Raw genomic sequence first — 14,869 nt, forward strand, 5'->3', positions numbered from 1 at the left:
AGCATCTCCATCAATGGCCTGTCTTACTATCCCTGCACTGTTAACTCTGCCCTTCTAATTTTCTTTCAATTGGTGAAACAGTGAAAAGTATTCTTAGTTTAACTAAACTATTTTTCGAATGAACTTTTAATAAGAGCATTAGTTTTTGGTGATAAGGAACAAAAAGTACTGTTCACCAGTAAAGTGTAAGATACTACCACTACCACTGTAAATATATAAACATGCGACCTTGGTTTCAGAAAAGTTTTACAATGCAAGAGCTTAGTGGGGTTTATGCATGTGCAATTTCAGTTTGATTTCTGCCCCATATTTGGGGCAATTTTAACCCTACTTGCTCAGCAGAAATCTGGCAGATGGGCAGTTAAAATCACTCTGGGTCTTACCTGTCCGAAAGTCGCCATGATCGCAACATCTGCAATTTTTACCTGCTCTCCTGAGTCGGTAGCAAGGACATGTGCCCGGAGCCAACCGGGTCCTTCTTTACACATGAATGTTGCGGCCCGATTACATCACTGAGACCCACTGTAATTTTAACTCAGGCCTGTGTGGGGAATCCACCTGGAGTTAATGGGGCCCATTAATGTTCTGAAAGAACTGATTCCAAGACATTGGTGCTCCTTCACTACTGCACCCTACTGTACTTCAAGTATAAGCCCAGAAATTGAGAGTTGATTGGTTGGTCCACCAAAGGGATCACTACAAAAATGCAGTGATGTCTTTGCCCCACATTCATGCCCCACATTCATGCACATGTAGTTCCAATAGAGGTCTCTGGAAAGTGATGAGAAGTGAGAACAGCAGCCAACTTTCCGCTCCTTAACTCAGGGACACTGAGGCCAATTGTAACGCACTTGCTCGATGGAAATGAGCTGACACGGTGGTCACCAGCTATTGAAGCTTGGATTTTCCTCAGCTATTCTGGTTAAACTGGTTTCAATTTTTAACAAGATCAACATCCTCCTCTGCACAACAACGAAATTAGTGAAATTTCAGGCTGCATCATCTGTTACACCTGTTTTCCTACAGTATTAATTTGGTAGAACTTGTGGCCCATTATATGTAAGTAAAATATCCCTAACCATTCTGCCACATTGTTATCAATCATGCCTGTGTATTTTTATACTACTAATAATGAAATATGTCGTAGCTTTCTTTGAGAATTCTCATTTCACTTCTCACGAAGTTCTGCAAACTCATATCATCCACAACATTTTAATAAGAAAATGAATTCATTTAAAAAAGCAGATATAAGATCGCTTTAAAAAAAAATCAAGCTCAGTTTTAACACTTAACTCTTAACATCATAAAATAATTTCAAGATGATATGAATCCATTGTCATGTATTTTATTACCTTCACGCTATGATAACAGGAACTAAGTCTTCATGGTTGGTTCTATCACCATTAAATTTCAGCTCTGAGACGGGCACTCGCCTTAGCGGCAAAATCATTTACCCGGAATAGTCCAATCCCCGAGGGACCCAGATAATCGAGAGTTGCCTGTACTACTCTTTATGGTAGTTTAGGTATCTTTCAATGTGGGTTTTAACATCCCAATAAATATGATTGGCGTAACCTATGTTTAACTTCTCTCTCCAGCATCAAAGTGTGGCCAGAGGCAGTATAAAATTAACAAGATTGTTGGAGGAAATCAAGCCACCATAGAATCTCACCCCTGGCAAGCAGCACTCTACGTAACTGAAAAACGATCCAGAAATCCTTTTTTTATATGTGGAGGAAGTCTCATTCACCCTTGCTGGGTTCTGACAGCTGCACACTGTATTGATACAAGGTAGGTTAAACTCTCACCCATTTATACCCCAGCTCAGCATATTTTTGCTATGTACTTTTTTTTACAAATTTAAATATTAGGGTTAATTCTGTGATTCCACATTGTGAGTGGGGAGTATAGTTTGAAGAATCCAGGCTACAATGCTGTAGCTACATCTCTGATTCACGCTCCCAGGGGGTGTGGTTTTCTGCTGGAAATGCAAAATTACACCCTCTTATCCTCCTGTGAGGGTCTGATTTCATTTGTCATCACCCATCACAGACAGATTGTACTCGGAAGTGATAGGTCTTTACAACTCGAGAGGTGAACATCCTATTCCTTTCTAAAAGTTACTTCAAAGTCTTCGCTTATTAAACAATAATAGAGCCCAATGCTTGAACTTTGAAACCACCTGAAATATTGCAAAGAGAAGAATTTGCATTTGGGCTCGATTACGTTTGGATCTGCGGTAGATAATTTATCAGGCTCAGCAATGTCAGTGGCTTTTGTGATTCGTCTATGTGACTTAACTTTCTGGGAGTTGACACAACTGCTCCATATCAACTTTTACAATAACAGGACCCAGCGTTAGAACAATGGAACCCCCCCTTGTGACCTGAACCGGCTATCAGCGTCCCTTGCAGATCTCTTGAAAACCATTGTGTTAATACAAGATGAGGTGAAATTTGGTTTGAATCATTAAATTGCTTTATTCCACAGTAATGTGAACATACAAAACTGTGTTATGACCAGATTAATTTAGTTTAATCAATACAACTTATCTCCATATAATAACAAGCTTAACTTAAACAGAATAACTCTTCTGCATTAGTCTGATGTCCCTGAAGTCTATTGTCATTTACACTTCTCACAGCACTTTTCTACCTGCCTTTTTTTTTGGTGTCTGGTTTTTATATATATATATATATATATATGCTTGACTCTAGTGTCAACTTATAGTCAAAACTACTACTCCTGTACCAAAGAGCAGAGACCACCAGCTTAATTTGGCAATTACCCTATTGAGCTCAAATTAATAGGATTGTCACAGCAGCAATGAATTTGAACAGTCGTTGGAAAGTCAAATTTTCTTTCATTGTCTCCAGGATGCTGGTTCAGGTGCTCGGCTGAAAACTAATAAACGTCTGACCTGCTATCCCTATCCTGAAAACTTTACCCCTGAAAGCTAAGTTTAGCTCAGTGGTAACATTTAAAAATATATATTCCATCAAGATCACCCCGTAGAAACATAATCTAAAAATCCAAACAAATTCAACCCTCTGGTTTGTGCTTATTTTTCACTTTGTAGTCATTATAGATCTCTAGTTCTAGAGATTGGGGATTTCTGCTTTTGCACTTGCCAACCTGTGATTTTTCACCCATTCATTTTAATGTGTAAAATTGTAGGCAGGTGAAAACAGTAATGAAAGCTCCAACTACAGTCTTACCCTGATTTCTAGCCTTCTACACTTCACACACAAAGGGCCCAAGTTTGCAACTGCGCATCTCCGTGTGGTGCGTCGACTTTTTAGAACAGAAACGGCGCCTATTATTGACCTTGGTATTCTCCCCGCAGTCCGGTCGATCCAGGCCCTTGGTGCAGTGCAGCAGAACGCGTGGGGGGCAGAGCCAGGTCCCGGAGCTGAAAACAGTGCTGCGACCTCTGTACATGCGCACTAGAGTGTGCGTGCATGTGTAGTAACTCCTCGCAGCCCGAATCTGTGCCGGCTGCATGGGAGGGGCCCGAAGAACGCCTCCCCTAGCCCTGGCCGAATGGGCTCACCAGGCATTGAAGATCGGGACTCGGGCTTCCCTCCGTTCAGCTCCCCGCCCCCTCCCGCTCTCCCGTTCAGCTCAACCCCCCCGCCTCCGTTCAGCTGCCCCCCCTCCCTCCCTCCCATCTCCCTCCCCCGCCCTGTTCAGCTCCCTTCCCCCCCACCCCATCCCATTCAGCTTCCCTTCCTCCTCCTCTCCCCCACCATTCCTCTCCCCTCCCTCCCTCCCACTCCTCCTCGTCCCCTCCCCCTCTTTCCCCCCACCCCTCACTGTCAGAAACTTAGAGAAACACTAAGAGACAGAAATGACAGAGAGACAGAGACAGAGAGAGAGACACCGGGGGGGTGGGGGAATCCGAGCATGCTGTTGGAGGGCTCCCAGTGCTGCAGTAGGTGAGTAGAAACTTAATTTTTTATTTATTGATTTAAAAAAAAAATTATTTAAAAACTTTTTTTGATTGATTTATTGATTTATTTATCATTTATTATTGATGACGGCTCTTTATTTGTAAAAATTAAGTGTTTAATGTTTGCAAACTTCCCTCCCCCCCCCATCTCTCGTTCCACATGCCTGATTTATAAGTGTAGGCAAGGTTTTTCTGAGCGTACAAAAATCTACACTTACTCCATTCTAAGTTAGTTTGGTGTAAGTTTTCGCTGCCTAAACTTGCAAAACAGGCGTAAGTGGCTGGGTCGCTCCCGTTTTGGAAAAAAAAATCTGTTCTAAAATGAAACTATTCTACCTCACTAGAACTGGAGCAAACTAAATGCCGAGAATTACAATTTCTAAGATGCTCCATTCTAAACTAGTTGCTCCTATTGCCGAAACATGAGCCCAAAATGACTGCATTTCATTATATGAAAAGCACTTAGGCATGCCCTGAATGATATAAATGCAGGTCTTTCTTATTATCAATATTTTAGGTTCAGTTCGAGATGGTACTTTATCCCTGATCTGCAGTGTGCTTTCAGCCTCTGATGCCCCTGTAGTTTGAAATCAGTAAAGTGATTGATAGAGAACTCTGTGCTTGTCAAAATAGCAACACTGAAGGGAAGTTTGAGGTCATATATCAAGAATCTTATGTCTAAGCACACTTCCGATTAACCTTTTCCATTATAAATTCCTATGTCCACCTCTGTCATGAAGATGCAATTACAGCGTGGCAAGTTTACATATACAGTTTCCATTATAAATGTGGACACAAAAATGTATAATGATAATATAAAAATAAGGATAGAATATGACATGAAAACGTGGACTTAATCAGGTCTGCACACCCTGATCTAATCATCCTTCATCCTCTTGCCCCATTTCAACAATGATTACACTTGATGTTGACTCCTTCTGTACAATGCCACAAGAAGTCAATTTGGTTGTGTGTGTTTTTAAAAAGCTTACTTTTATAAAGTGTTTTTATTGATGGCAGATTTTTTTTTAGGAGCTCCTATTATGAAGAGAAATTGAGACAAGTCTGAGTGATAATTGTGACCTATGTTAACCTGATGTAAGCCTGGCTTTCTTATGTAAACAGGAATTGGAGGGTATTCACTGAATAATAAATGGTAATTTAACTATGACCCAAAAGCTTGTAAATTTTGTGCAATGCAATAAAATATTCTAAAAATGTTTTTACCATTTTTCTGTTCAGAGTTTCTCATGCAGAGTATCAAGTATTTCTGGGAAAACCTTCAATAAATGAAACTTCTAAAAGTGATCAAAACTTTGCAGTGGAAAAAATCATTATTCACCAAAAGTTCAATGATGATACGTATGACAATGACATAGGTAAGATTGAGTTTGTTAGTATTAGATTAGCTTGAACTATAGACAAGATTCAAATCAGAACTCTCAAGCTGAATCCCTAATGTTTATTATAACTCTTAAAATTCAGCAACATTTAGTGTTTTCCTCATGGAAGACTTCAAAAGATTTAGACTAACAGGTTTCCTTTTTCTTTTTAGCCTTGCTAAAGTTAAAATCTCAATCAGGAATGTGTGCAAGAGAGTCTAAACTTGTGCAACCCATCTGTCTGCCTTCTAAACATCTAACATTTCCTGAAAACACTCCATGTGAAGTTTCTGGATATGGGAAACAAGCTGAATGTAAGTTGAAAACTCTGGTTTATATGTCTTGCTGCAATATTTCTTTCTTCAAAGCTCAATCCGCCCTTGCTTTTAAAAAAACTTTTCATGGCTTTCTCCATTGTTAAAAAAACACAGCCTATTGAAGTCACTGGATTGAAATAGTGCATGTACATCAAAGAAAATGTAACTTATTAGTAATGACAATTGAAATTTTTGTTGCCACTTCCTTTGTTGTAGATCTCAAAATATAAGTAACACATGTATTTAAATCAAATTAGTTGTCCTGAAAAGTTTCTGGCACATTCTAAAACATAGAATCATAAAAATTTACAGCATGGCAGGAGGCCATTCAGCCCATCGAGTCTGTGCCGGACGACAAAGAGCTATCCAGCTCTTGGTCCGTAGCCCTGTAGGTTACAGCATTTCAAGTGCATATCCAAGTACTTTTTAAATGTGACGAGGGTATCTGCCTCCACCACCTTTTTAGGCAGTGAGTTCCAGACCCTCACTGCCCTTTGGGTGAAAGAAATCCCCTCAAATGCCCTTAAACCTCTAGCAATTACTTTAAATCTATGCCCCCTTGTTGTTGACCCCCTCTGCCAAGGGAAATAGGTCCTTCCTATCCATTCTATCTGGGCCCTATTTGTTGGTGGACCAAAATATTTTCAGCACTTTGCCTCAACTGTGTTACAAAATTACATTTTGACAAATAGTTTTCTCACAAAATGCTAAGTGCTAAAACCCAAAGTGTACATTTTTAATTTCATATTTTAATTTTTTTCAGTTTCTCCTTTCTTCTCTAAATTCCTGAAGGAGGCAAGAGTGCATTTAATTTCACAGCAAAAATGTGGGTCTCCTGCATATTATGGAAAGAAGTTAACAGAGAACATGCTGTGTGCCGCACACCCTAACTGGAAGGCAGATTCTTGTAAAGTAAGTAAATAGGACAAAGTTCACTGATATTTTCTCATGATATTCTCTGTATCTAGGGAAACAGAATTCAAAATATTTAAAGTAAACTGTGCCTTAGAATGATTTTTGACAATTAATTGGAGTCAGTTTTTACTAAGAAAGGAATCTGTGTTTCAAAAACGTAAATGCATTGGCTTTGTCAGGCTGGGAGAATTTCCAGCATTCTGCCAAAATAAAATTCAATTTATATTATGTGCTTTATCTCGGGGGAAAAAATTTTTGTTGATAACACTCCTGTGAAGCGCCTTAGGACGTTTTATTACATTAAAGGTGCTAGATAAATATAAGTTGTTGTTGTTGTTATCTTCTGAATTTTTTCTTGTATGTATTTAAGCAGTGATAACATAAACAATCTTTCTATAGAATTTATTAAAACTGTAAAGATTAAATATTTATTCTTTGTTTTTAATGACAGGGAGATTCTGGTGGACCTCTAGTATGTGAAAACAATGGACAAATGCATCTTTATGGAATAATCAGCTGGGGAGAAGGGTGTGCCCGGAAAAATAAACCAGGCGTTTACACAAGAGTTACAAACTACATGCGGTGGATTGAAGAAAACATGATTGTCTGATTTAAGAGATTTCAGATCAATGACCACAATATCAGCTGATAACTTTAAATAATCATTTTTGTAAAGTTTATGTAGCCACTTTCATCCAATCTACCTCATCTTACTCCGTAATCTACAATTTTGGTAAAATTCTGAAAACATTTTACAACTGTAACATTTTTCAAATTTTGTCTGTGTCAGACAGCTTAACTCAATTTTATATTTTTCATTTGATAGAGCTAAACTTAAAAAAGACCCTCTAATTTATTGGGAAGGATAAAGACTGATATGTACAAGACAAGATATGTTTTTTTTTCAAAATATACTTTATTCATATAAAAATTTGTACAGTACATTCAAAAGTAGTTCAGTACATTTAGCTGCGGTCAGCAATCCCATACACTATATTTGGGTGCTGACGGCAGTTCCGTTCGATACATTTCCTTGCTTTTCAGTTCAAGTACAATACGGGATACATTGTAGTACATTCAACAAGACAAGATATATGTCGATCAACGAGCCAGTTTGTAAAAGTTTGTTTTGCTGTGAACTGCTTTTGGCTTTATAGTGACACAAAATATGCAGAGTATCTGCTGAACCAGTCTTCGATTGCAGTTGGCTGTCAGGGATGAGACTACCTCTGGGAGGAAGTTATACGATAAATGCAGTATAACCAGAAGCAAACTTTTTGAAGTTGAAGCAATTCACTGGTTGGCTGACCTGTCTTTAAGTTTTTAATGTAAGGAAAGAGCCAACAGTTCAATCATCTCTTTTCTAATTAGGATGCAAATTAGCAGATTACTCACATGTTTAGAAACATAGAAAATAGGTGCAGGAGTAGGCCATTCGGCCCTTCTAGCCTGCACCACCATTCAATGAGTTCATGGCTAAACATGCAACTTCAGTACCCCATTCCTGCTTTCTCACCATACCCCTTGATCCCCTTAGTAGTAAGGACTACATCTAACTCTTTTTTGAATATATTTAGTGAATTGGCCTCAACAACTTTCTGTGGTAGAGAATTCCACAGGTTCACCACTCTCTGGGTGAAGAAGTTCCTCCTCATCTCGGTCCTAAATGGCTTACCCCTTATCCTTAGACTGTGACCCCTGGTTCTGGACTTCCCCAACATTGGGAACATTCTTCCTGCATCTAACCTGTCTAAACCCATCAGAATTTTAAACGTTTCTATGAGGTCCCCTCTCATTCTTCTGAACTCCAGTGAATACAAGCCCAGTTGATCCAGTCTTGCTTGATAGGTCAGTCCCGCCATCCCGGGAATCAGTCTGGTGAACCTTCGCTGCACTCCCTCAATAGCAAGAATGTCCTTCCTCAGGTTAGGAGATCAAAATTGGACACAATACTCCAGGTGTGGCCTCACCAATGCCCTGTACAACTGCAGCAACACCTCCCTGCCCCTGTACTCAAATCCCCTCGCTATGAAGGCCAACATGCCATTTGCTTTCTTAACCGCCTGCTGTACCTGCATGCCAACCTTCAATGACTGATGTACCATGACACCCAGGTCTTGTTGCACCTCCCCTTTTCCTAATCTGTCACCATTCAGATAATAGTCTGTCTCTCTGTTTTTACCACCAAAGTGGATAACCTCACATTTATCCACATTATACTTCATCTGCCATGCATTTGCCCATTCACCTAACCTATCCAAGTTGCTCTACAGCCTCATAGCATCCTCCTCGCAGCTCACACTGCCACCTAACTTAGTGTCATCTGCAAATTTGGAGATACTACATTTAATCCCCTCGTCTAAATCATTAATGTACAGTGTAAACAGCTGGGGCCCCAGCACAGAACCTTGCGGTACCCCACTAGTCACCGCCTGCCATTCTGAAAAGTACCCATTTACTCCTACTCTTTGCTTCCTGTCTGACAACCAGTTCTCAATCCATGTCAGCACACTACCCCCAATCCCATGTGCTTTAACTTTGCACATTAATCTTCTGTGTGGGACCTTGTCGAAAGCTTCTGAAAGTCCAAATATACCACATCAACTGGTTCTCCCTTGTCCACTCTACTGGAAACATCCTCAAAAAATTCCAGAAGATTTGTCAAGCATAATTTACCTTTCACAAATCCATGTTGACGTGGACCTATCATGTCACCTCTTTCCAAATGCGCTGCTATGACATCCTTAATAATTGATTCCATCATCTTACCCACTACCGATGTCAGGCTTACCGGTCTATAATTCCCTGCTTTCTCTCTCCCTCCTTTTTTAAAAGGTGGGGTTACATTGGCTACCCTCCACTCGATAGGAACTGATCCAGAGTCAATGGAATGTTGGAAAATGACTGTCAATGCATCCGCTATTTCCAAGGCCACCTCCTTAAGTACTCTGGGATGCAGTCCATCAGGCCCTGGGGATTTATCGGCCTTCAATCCCATTAATTTCCCCAACACAATTTCCCGACTAATAAGGATTTCCCTCAGTTCCTCCTCCTTACTAGACCCTCTGACCCCTCTTATATCCGGAAGGTTGTTAGTGTCCTCCTTAGTGAATACCGAACCAAAGTACTTGTTCAATTGGTCCGCCATTTCTTTGTTCCCCGTTATGACTTCCCCTGATTCTGATTGCAGGGGACCTACGTTTGTCTTTACTAACCTTTTTCTCTTTATATATCTATTGAAACTTTTGCAATTGTTTAAGTGCAACCTATGCACTTCCACTGCTACAAAGCTGTGCCTGCATCATAATAGCAGCACAACATACTTAAATTGTCAAAGCAAATATTTTATCATTTGTTACATTTTGATATTTAGTTTGATATTTAGTAGTTTGTGTAGCTTGTATATGAGATATCACTCTCAGCAGACTTCGCCAGGCTAAAACCATAGCCTCCTCAAGACTCTACCCTCATGCCCAGAATTCTTTCTTAAGTGGGTCAGGTTCACTGTTCTGTTCATTCTGAATTCCCACTGTCTATTTTGTTAGGCATGCTTACGGTATTTTGTGAATATTTCTAAAATCAAACTAGACCTCAAGTTCTTTATGCAAATTTATTTTTCCCACTTTTATTTGGGTCAAATGATACATTCTGTGCACTAGGTAAGTACATCTGAACCTTTAATAAAATGTGGACACATCAGGTCAGATATCTTGGGCAAATAGCACATATTCCACAAGCACTGGATTGAGACAATTATCATGGATCCAAGGACTAAATTAAATGAAAATATGTCCCACAAGTCGTCAATTCAGCCAACCTTAGTAACTCTGGGCCCGAATTACCCTAACCACTTTTTCCAGCGCACTCTCCCGAGATGCGCCGGCTTTGTGCGCCCAAAACGGTGCCAAAAAAATTACTAATGATTCTGGCCGCTCTCTGTGTGTCCCGGGTTCATGCGCAGTGTTTTGTGTGGAGTGGGAGGGGCGGGGGGAGCTACAGCCCTGCGCCAAAAACAGTGCCGGCAGCTGCGCGCATGCGCAGTGGAGTCTGCACGCATGCGCAGTAGCTCCTTGTCCTCCCAGCGCGTCCTGCAGGCTGTGAGCCGAACCCGATGTTCGCTGCCCCTAGCCCAGGCCGAGTGGCCTACCGCACAGGCCAGCCACTGCCTTCCCGCGCTGAGGGCTACAAGAAACAGGTTGGTGTTGGGAGACTTTTGATTGGGGGAGGTGGGAAAGAGTTTTGATTGGGGGGAAAGTGTTTTGAACGGTGGGGGGCAGGGGAGGAGAAGAGTTTTGATGAGGGGGAAGAGTTTTGATTGGGGGGGCGGGAGAGGAGGAGAGTTTCTTTAAATGATTTAGAAAAATTTTCTGTCAATGGCACAATGCAACTGGCTCTTAAGAGGTGAGAATGACCAGAGAAAACTTTCCTTAGGTTTGGTCTCTCAGTACCAGCAAATCGTGGCTTTTATTTTGGTAGTAATCGTGACTTAGGTCAATTTTTTAAAAATCCCACCAATTCTTAGTTAACAACTGCATGGATGCCCGTAGATACCCTGTTGGGAACATTCCATCATGCACCCACGGGTACCTTATTGGGGACTAACTGCATGGGCACCCTCAGGTACCTTTCACAAGTGACCATTGTTCATAGCCCTGCAAGCAAAATATTTGATTCATAAATGGTTTTATGAAACCCTTTGCCTTCTGATATAAATGATATTTAAAAAATGCATATTTTATGAAGCTTTAGTGGAATGTGTAAATTATGCAAAAGTTGCAGTACAAGATCTGTAGTAGTTGTTGTGAAGGTGTTTAGTGCTTTGCAAGGTCCTCTGTGCTTCCCTCCCCCCGCCAATCTCTGGCTACCTGCGCTGGTTTCTTAACTCTCCGCAAGGGTATCCTGTGCAGCCACAAGTGGCCACATATGTTGGCCTAAGTTAGTTTGGAGCTGGCTTAATTGGCCAAAATGGCTGGTAATGCCCCCTTTTAGAATAAAAATAAAACGAAAAAAAATCCTAACTAACTCACTCACACTGGCACAAATTAAATGTGCAGAATGAGGATTTTTAAGATACTCCAAAAAAATCAAGTTGCTCCAAAAAAAACGGAGCAACTCCTGGGCAAATTTGGACCCATTAACTGGACATGATTAAAATGTAACACCTCAGTTTGGTACTTTTAAAAGCTGAAGAGCAGAGACAAAAGATTCTTCTTTTTCTTCACAGAGTTATGACAGAATAATTTTTTGAACTACATTGTGGTTGTTGTGGAGCAAATATAGCTGAGTTTTTATTTGTTCACCTCCAAGAATCTGGATATTTAAATATGTCTTATGTTAGTTAATGGGGATAGCAGGTATGGTCATTAGCTGCTAGGTTAATATCTGAAGCATTGGTAGCCTATCTACCAAGTAGACTTGAAAGTGATTTTACCCTATTTCCAGAACCATAACCAATTTTTAAGTCCATGAAAACGTTATTTAAAATCCTGTCCTATATATTTTAAATGAGGCTCTGTATTGCTACCTGTCCTTCTTACTTATTATGATTTTGTTATTGCTAAAGAGTTTTACATACATGCAAATCAAAACATAATTAAAATGTTCCATGTCTAATCCAAGAAATGTTTTCTTTTGAAAATTATAAAGCTTATTTGAAGTTTATTTTTGTATTTATAAAATAATAATCAGCTAAGAGATTACAATATTAATGCAACAGTAGTTCATAAAATTGTGACTGTATTTTGTATTCCTGTTAACATTTCAGTTGTGCTATATGGTTGTGAATAGCCTTGTGGTGCAATTTAATTTTTTTATTTGATTATTATATGCTGTATTTGAATACTATATGTAATTTTCTTTACTCTAGGTATAGTGTTGGTATTTTATGGATAAATTCACAAGTTGAATAATATGAGCTATTATTTATGCAATTTAGATTTTTTTTAAATACCTACAAAGTACATGTGTAATCCTGAAAAAGAATTCAGTATATACTATATGGGCCTTTTTAAAAATATTGCATTTAAAAAGGCCAGTAGTTGCACGCGGATTTTTTAAAAATCTAAATGTTAATTTTGTTGCACTCGAGATAATTCCATTTGTTCCAAAGGAAGCTGAAAAAAACGTGTCAAACTAAAATGATACCTTTATCTTTAATTTTCACTTATGTAATAACAAAAATAGGAAATGTGCAACACTGTACCAATGATTGACTGCTGAAAAAGTCACAGTATTGCCAATGGTCGAATGCTATTTTCTATAAATTTTTATTAATTTTTCCAAGCAGCTGAATAAAGTTTACTCTTGAAATACATGTATGTTTATTAATAGTTTCTGTAATTTTACAATTCCAAACTACACACATCCATTCACAGCATTTGATTAAGAAACAAGCCAAATAGGTCACACATCTGCATTGGCCGCAGCTTATCTACTGGTGTTTGACTTTGTGCCTACTTTATAGTTAACCTTGGGTCTTCATCAGGAGGTTTGGTGGAGCCCATGCATTGGCTTTTGGCTAGAAATTGTAAATTGCAGTGCATTTTCAAGGTAATTGAAGCAGTTAGCTGCTGTGGAAATTAATGTTCAGTGAATTTTATTTACAATTAATAATGTTGCCATTTGTTCAATGAAAACATTGCATCCACAAAGTTCATATCAGCTACTTTAAAATGCAAAACTTCAAATACCTACAATAAAACAATACTGGTCACTGATATTTCTGGTTGGTACACTGTTTTCTGTCTGTGCAACTGCACTAAATGTTCAATCCCAAAGTTAATCTATTCGGAAAATAATAACAATGTTCTAAAATCAGCTAAATGTATTTCTACTTATCTATATTATCGATACTTTGCAAGATGAATAGACTGGTAACATATAGCCCCAAAATTGCTGTTAAAATAATGGTGAATCTAAGGCCCCAAGTTTCCACATGATTTGCTCCTGATTTTTAGGAGCAACTGGTGTAGAGCGGAGTATCTTAGAAATTCAAATTCTCGGCATTTAGTTTGCTCCAGTTCTAGTCAGTTCGAACTGTTTCACTTTGGAACAGAATTTTTTTTTCAAAAGGGGGCGTGTCCGACCACTTACGCCTGTTTTCAAAGTTTTGGCAGTGAAAACTTACTCCAAACTAACTTAGAATGGATTAAGTGAAGATTTTTGTACGCTCGAAAAAAACCTTGTTTACACTTTAGAAAATCAGGCATAGGTTACAAATCAGGCGTAGGGAATGGTGGCGGGGGGGGGGATGTTTAAAGGGAAGTTTACCAACATTAAACACTTCAGTTTTACAAATAAAGAGCCATCATCAATAATAAATGATAAATACATCAATAAATCAACCAATAAATCAATCAAAAAAAATTAATAAGAAATAATTTTTTTTTTAAATCAATAAATAAAACATTTTCTACTTACCGACTGCAGCACCGGGAGCCCTCCAACAGCGTGCTGGGATGCTCCCCTCAGTGTGTCTCTGTCAGTGTCTCTCTCTCTGTCTGTCTGTGTGTCTCTCATTCTCTGTCTGTCAGTGTCTGTGTTTCTGACAGCGAGGGGAGAGGGAGGAGGGGGGTGGGGGGGAGCAGAGGGGGGGAGAAGGGGGAGGGATGGGGGAGAAGGGGGAGGGATGAGGGATAAGGGGGAAGGATGGGGAGAAGGGGATAAAGGGGAGAAGGGGGGGAAAGGAGATTGGCGGGGGGAAAGGAGATTGGGGGGGAGAAGGAGATTGAGGGGGGAAGGAGATTGGGGGGGAAGGAGATTGGAGGGGAGGGAAGGAGATTGGGGGAGGAGATGGGGGGGGAGGAAATTGGGGGGAAGGAGATTGGGGGAGGAGATGGGGGGGGAGGAGATTGGGGGGAAGGAGATTGGGGGAGGAGATGGGGGGGGGAGGAGATTGGGGGGGAGGAGATTGGGGGGGGGAAGGAGAAGGGGGGGGAAGGAGATTGGAGGGGAGGGAAGGAGATTGGGGGAGGAGATGGGGGGGGAGGAGATTGGGGGGGGGGGAAGGAGAAGGGGGGGGAAGGAGATTGGAGGGGAGGGAAGGAGATTGGGGGAGGAGATGGGGGGGGAGGAGATTGGGGGGGGGGGAAGGAGAAGGGGGAGGGAGGCTGAATGGGCCGGGCCCGAGACTTCGGGCCGGGCCCGTCCCCAGCACCAGATTTACAGGTAGGTGGCGTTGGGTCGGGTCGGGGGGGTGGTGGGAGGGAGGTCGGTTCGGTTCAGGTCAGGGGGAGGGAGGGAGGGGGAGGGAGGTCAGGTCGGATCCAGTCCGGGGGCGGGGGGATGGGGAGCGGGTGTCGGGT

The 14,869-nt window shown here is 40.6% G+C and overlaps 2 protein-coding genes across 2 annotated transcripts in view; one reads left to right on the forward strand and one right to left on the reverse strand.

Moving 5' to 3' along the window:
• LOC139234874 (salivary plasminogen activator beta-like) overlaps positions 1 to 10,809 on the forward strand; it is a 28,131-nt gene extending 17,322 nt beyond the window's left edge. The window contains exons 8-12 of the mRNA XM_070865685.1: positions 1,599 to 1,791; positions 5,195 to 5,331; positions 5,508 to 5,648; positions 6,415 to 6,563; positions 7,018 to 10,809. Coding sequence (XP_070721786.1) covers positions 1,599 to 1,791; positions 5,195 to 5,331; positions 5,508 to 5,648; positions 6,415 to 6,563; positions 7,018 to 7,176 — 779 coding nt within the window. The 3' untranslated portion in view covers positions 7,177 to 10,809. The remainder of the gene's footprint in view (positions 1 to 1,598; positions 1,792 to 5,194; positions 5,332 to 5,507; positions 5,649 to 6,414; positions 6,564 to 7,017) is intronic.
• The window catches only part of LOC139234881 (erlin-1-like), an 843,171-nt gene that overhangs the window by 194,879 nt on the left and 633,423 nt on the right, over positions 1 to 14,869 (reverse strand). The gene's annotated exons all lie outside the window — the stretch shown is intronic.

This window comes from Pristiophorus japonicus, chromosome 22 (assembly GCF_044704955.1).
Source record: "Pristiophorus japonicus isolate sPriJap1 chromosome 22, sPriJap1.hap1, whole genome shotgun sequence".
NCBI lineage: Eukaryota > Metazoa > Chordata > Chondrichthyes > Pristiophoridae > Pristiophorus > Pristiophorus japonicus.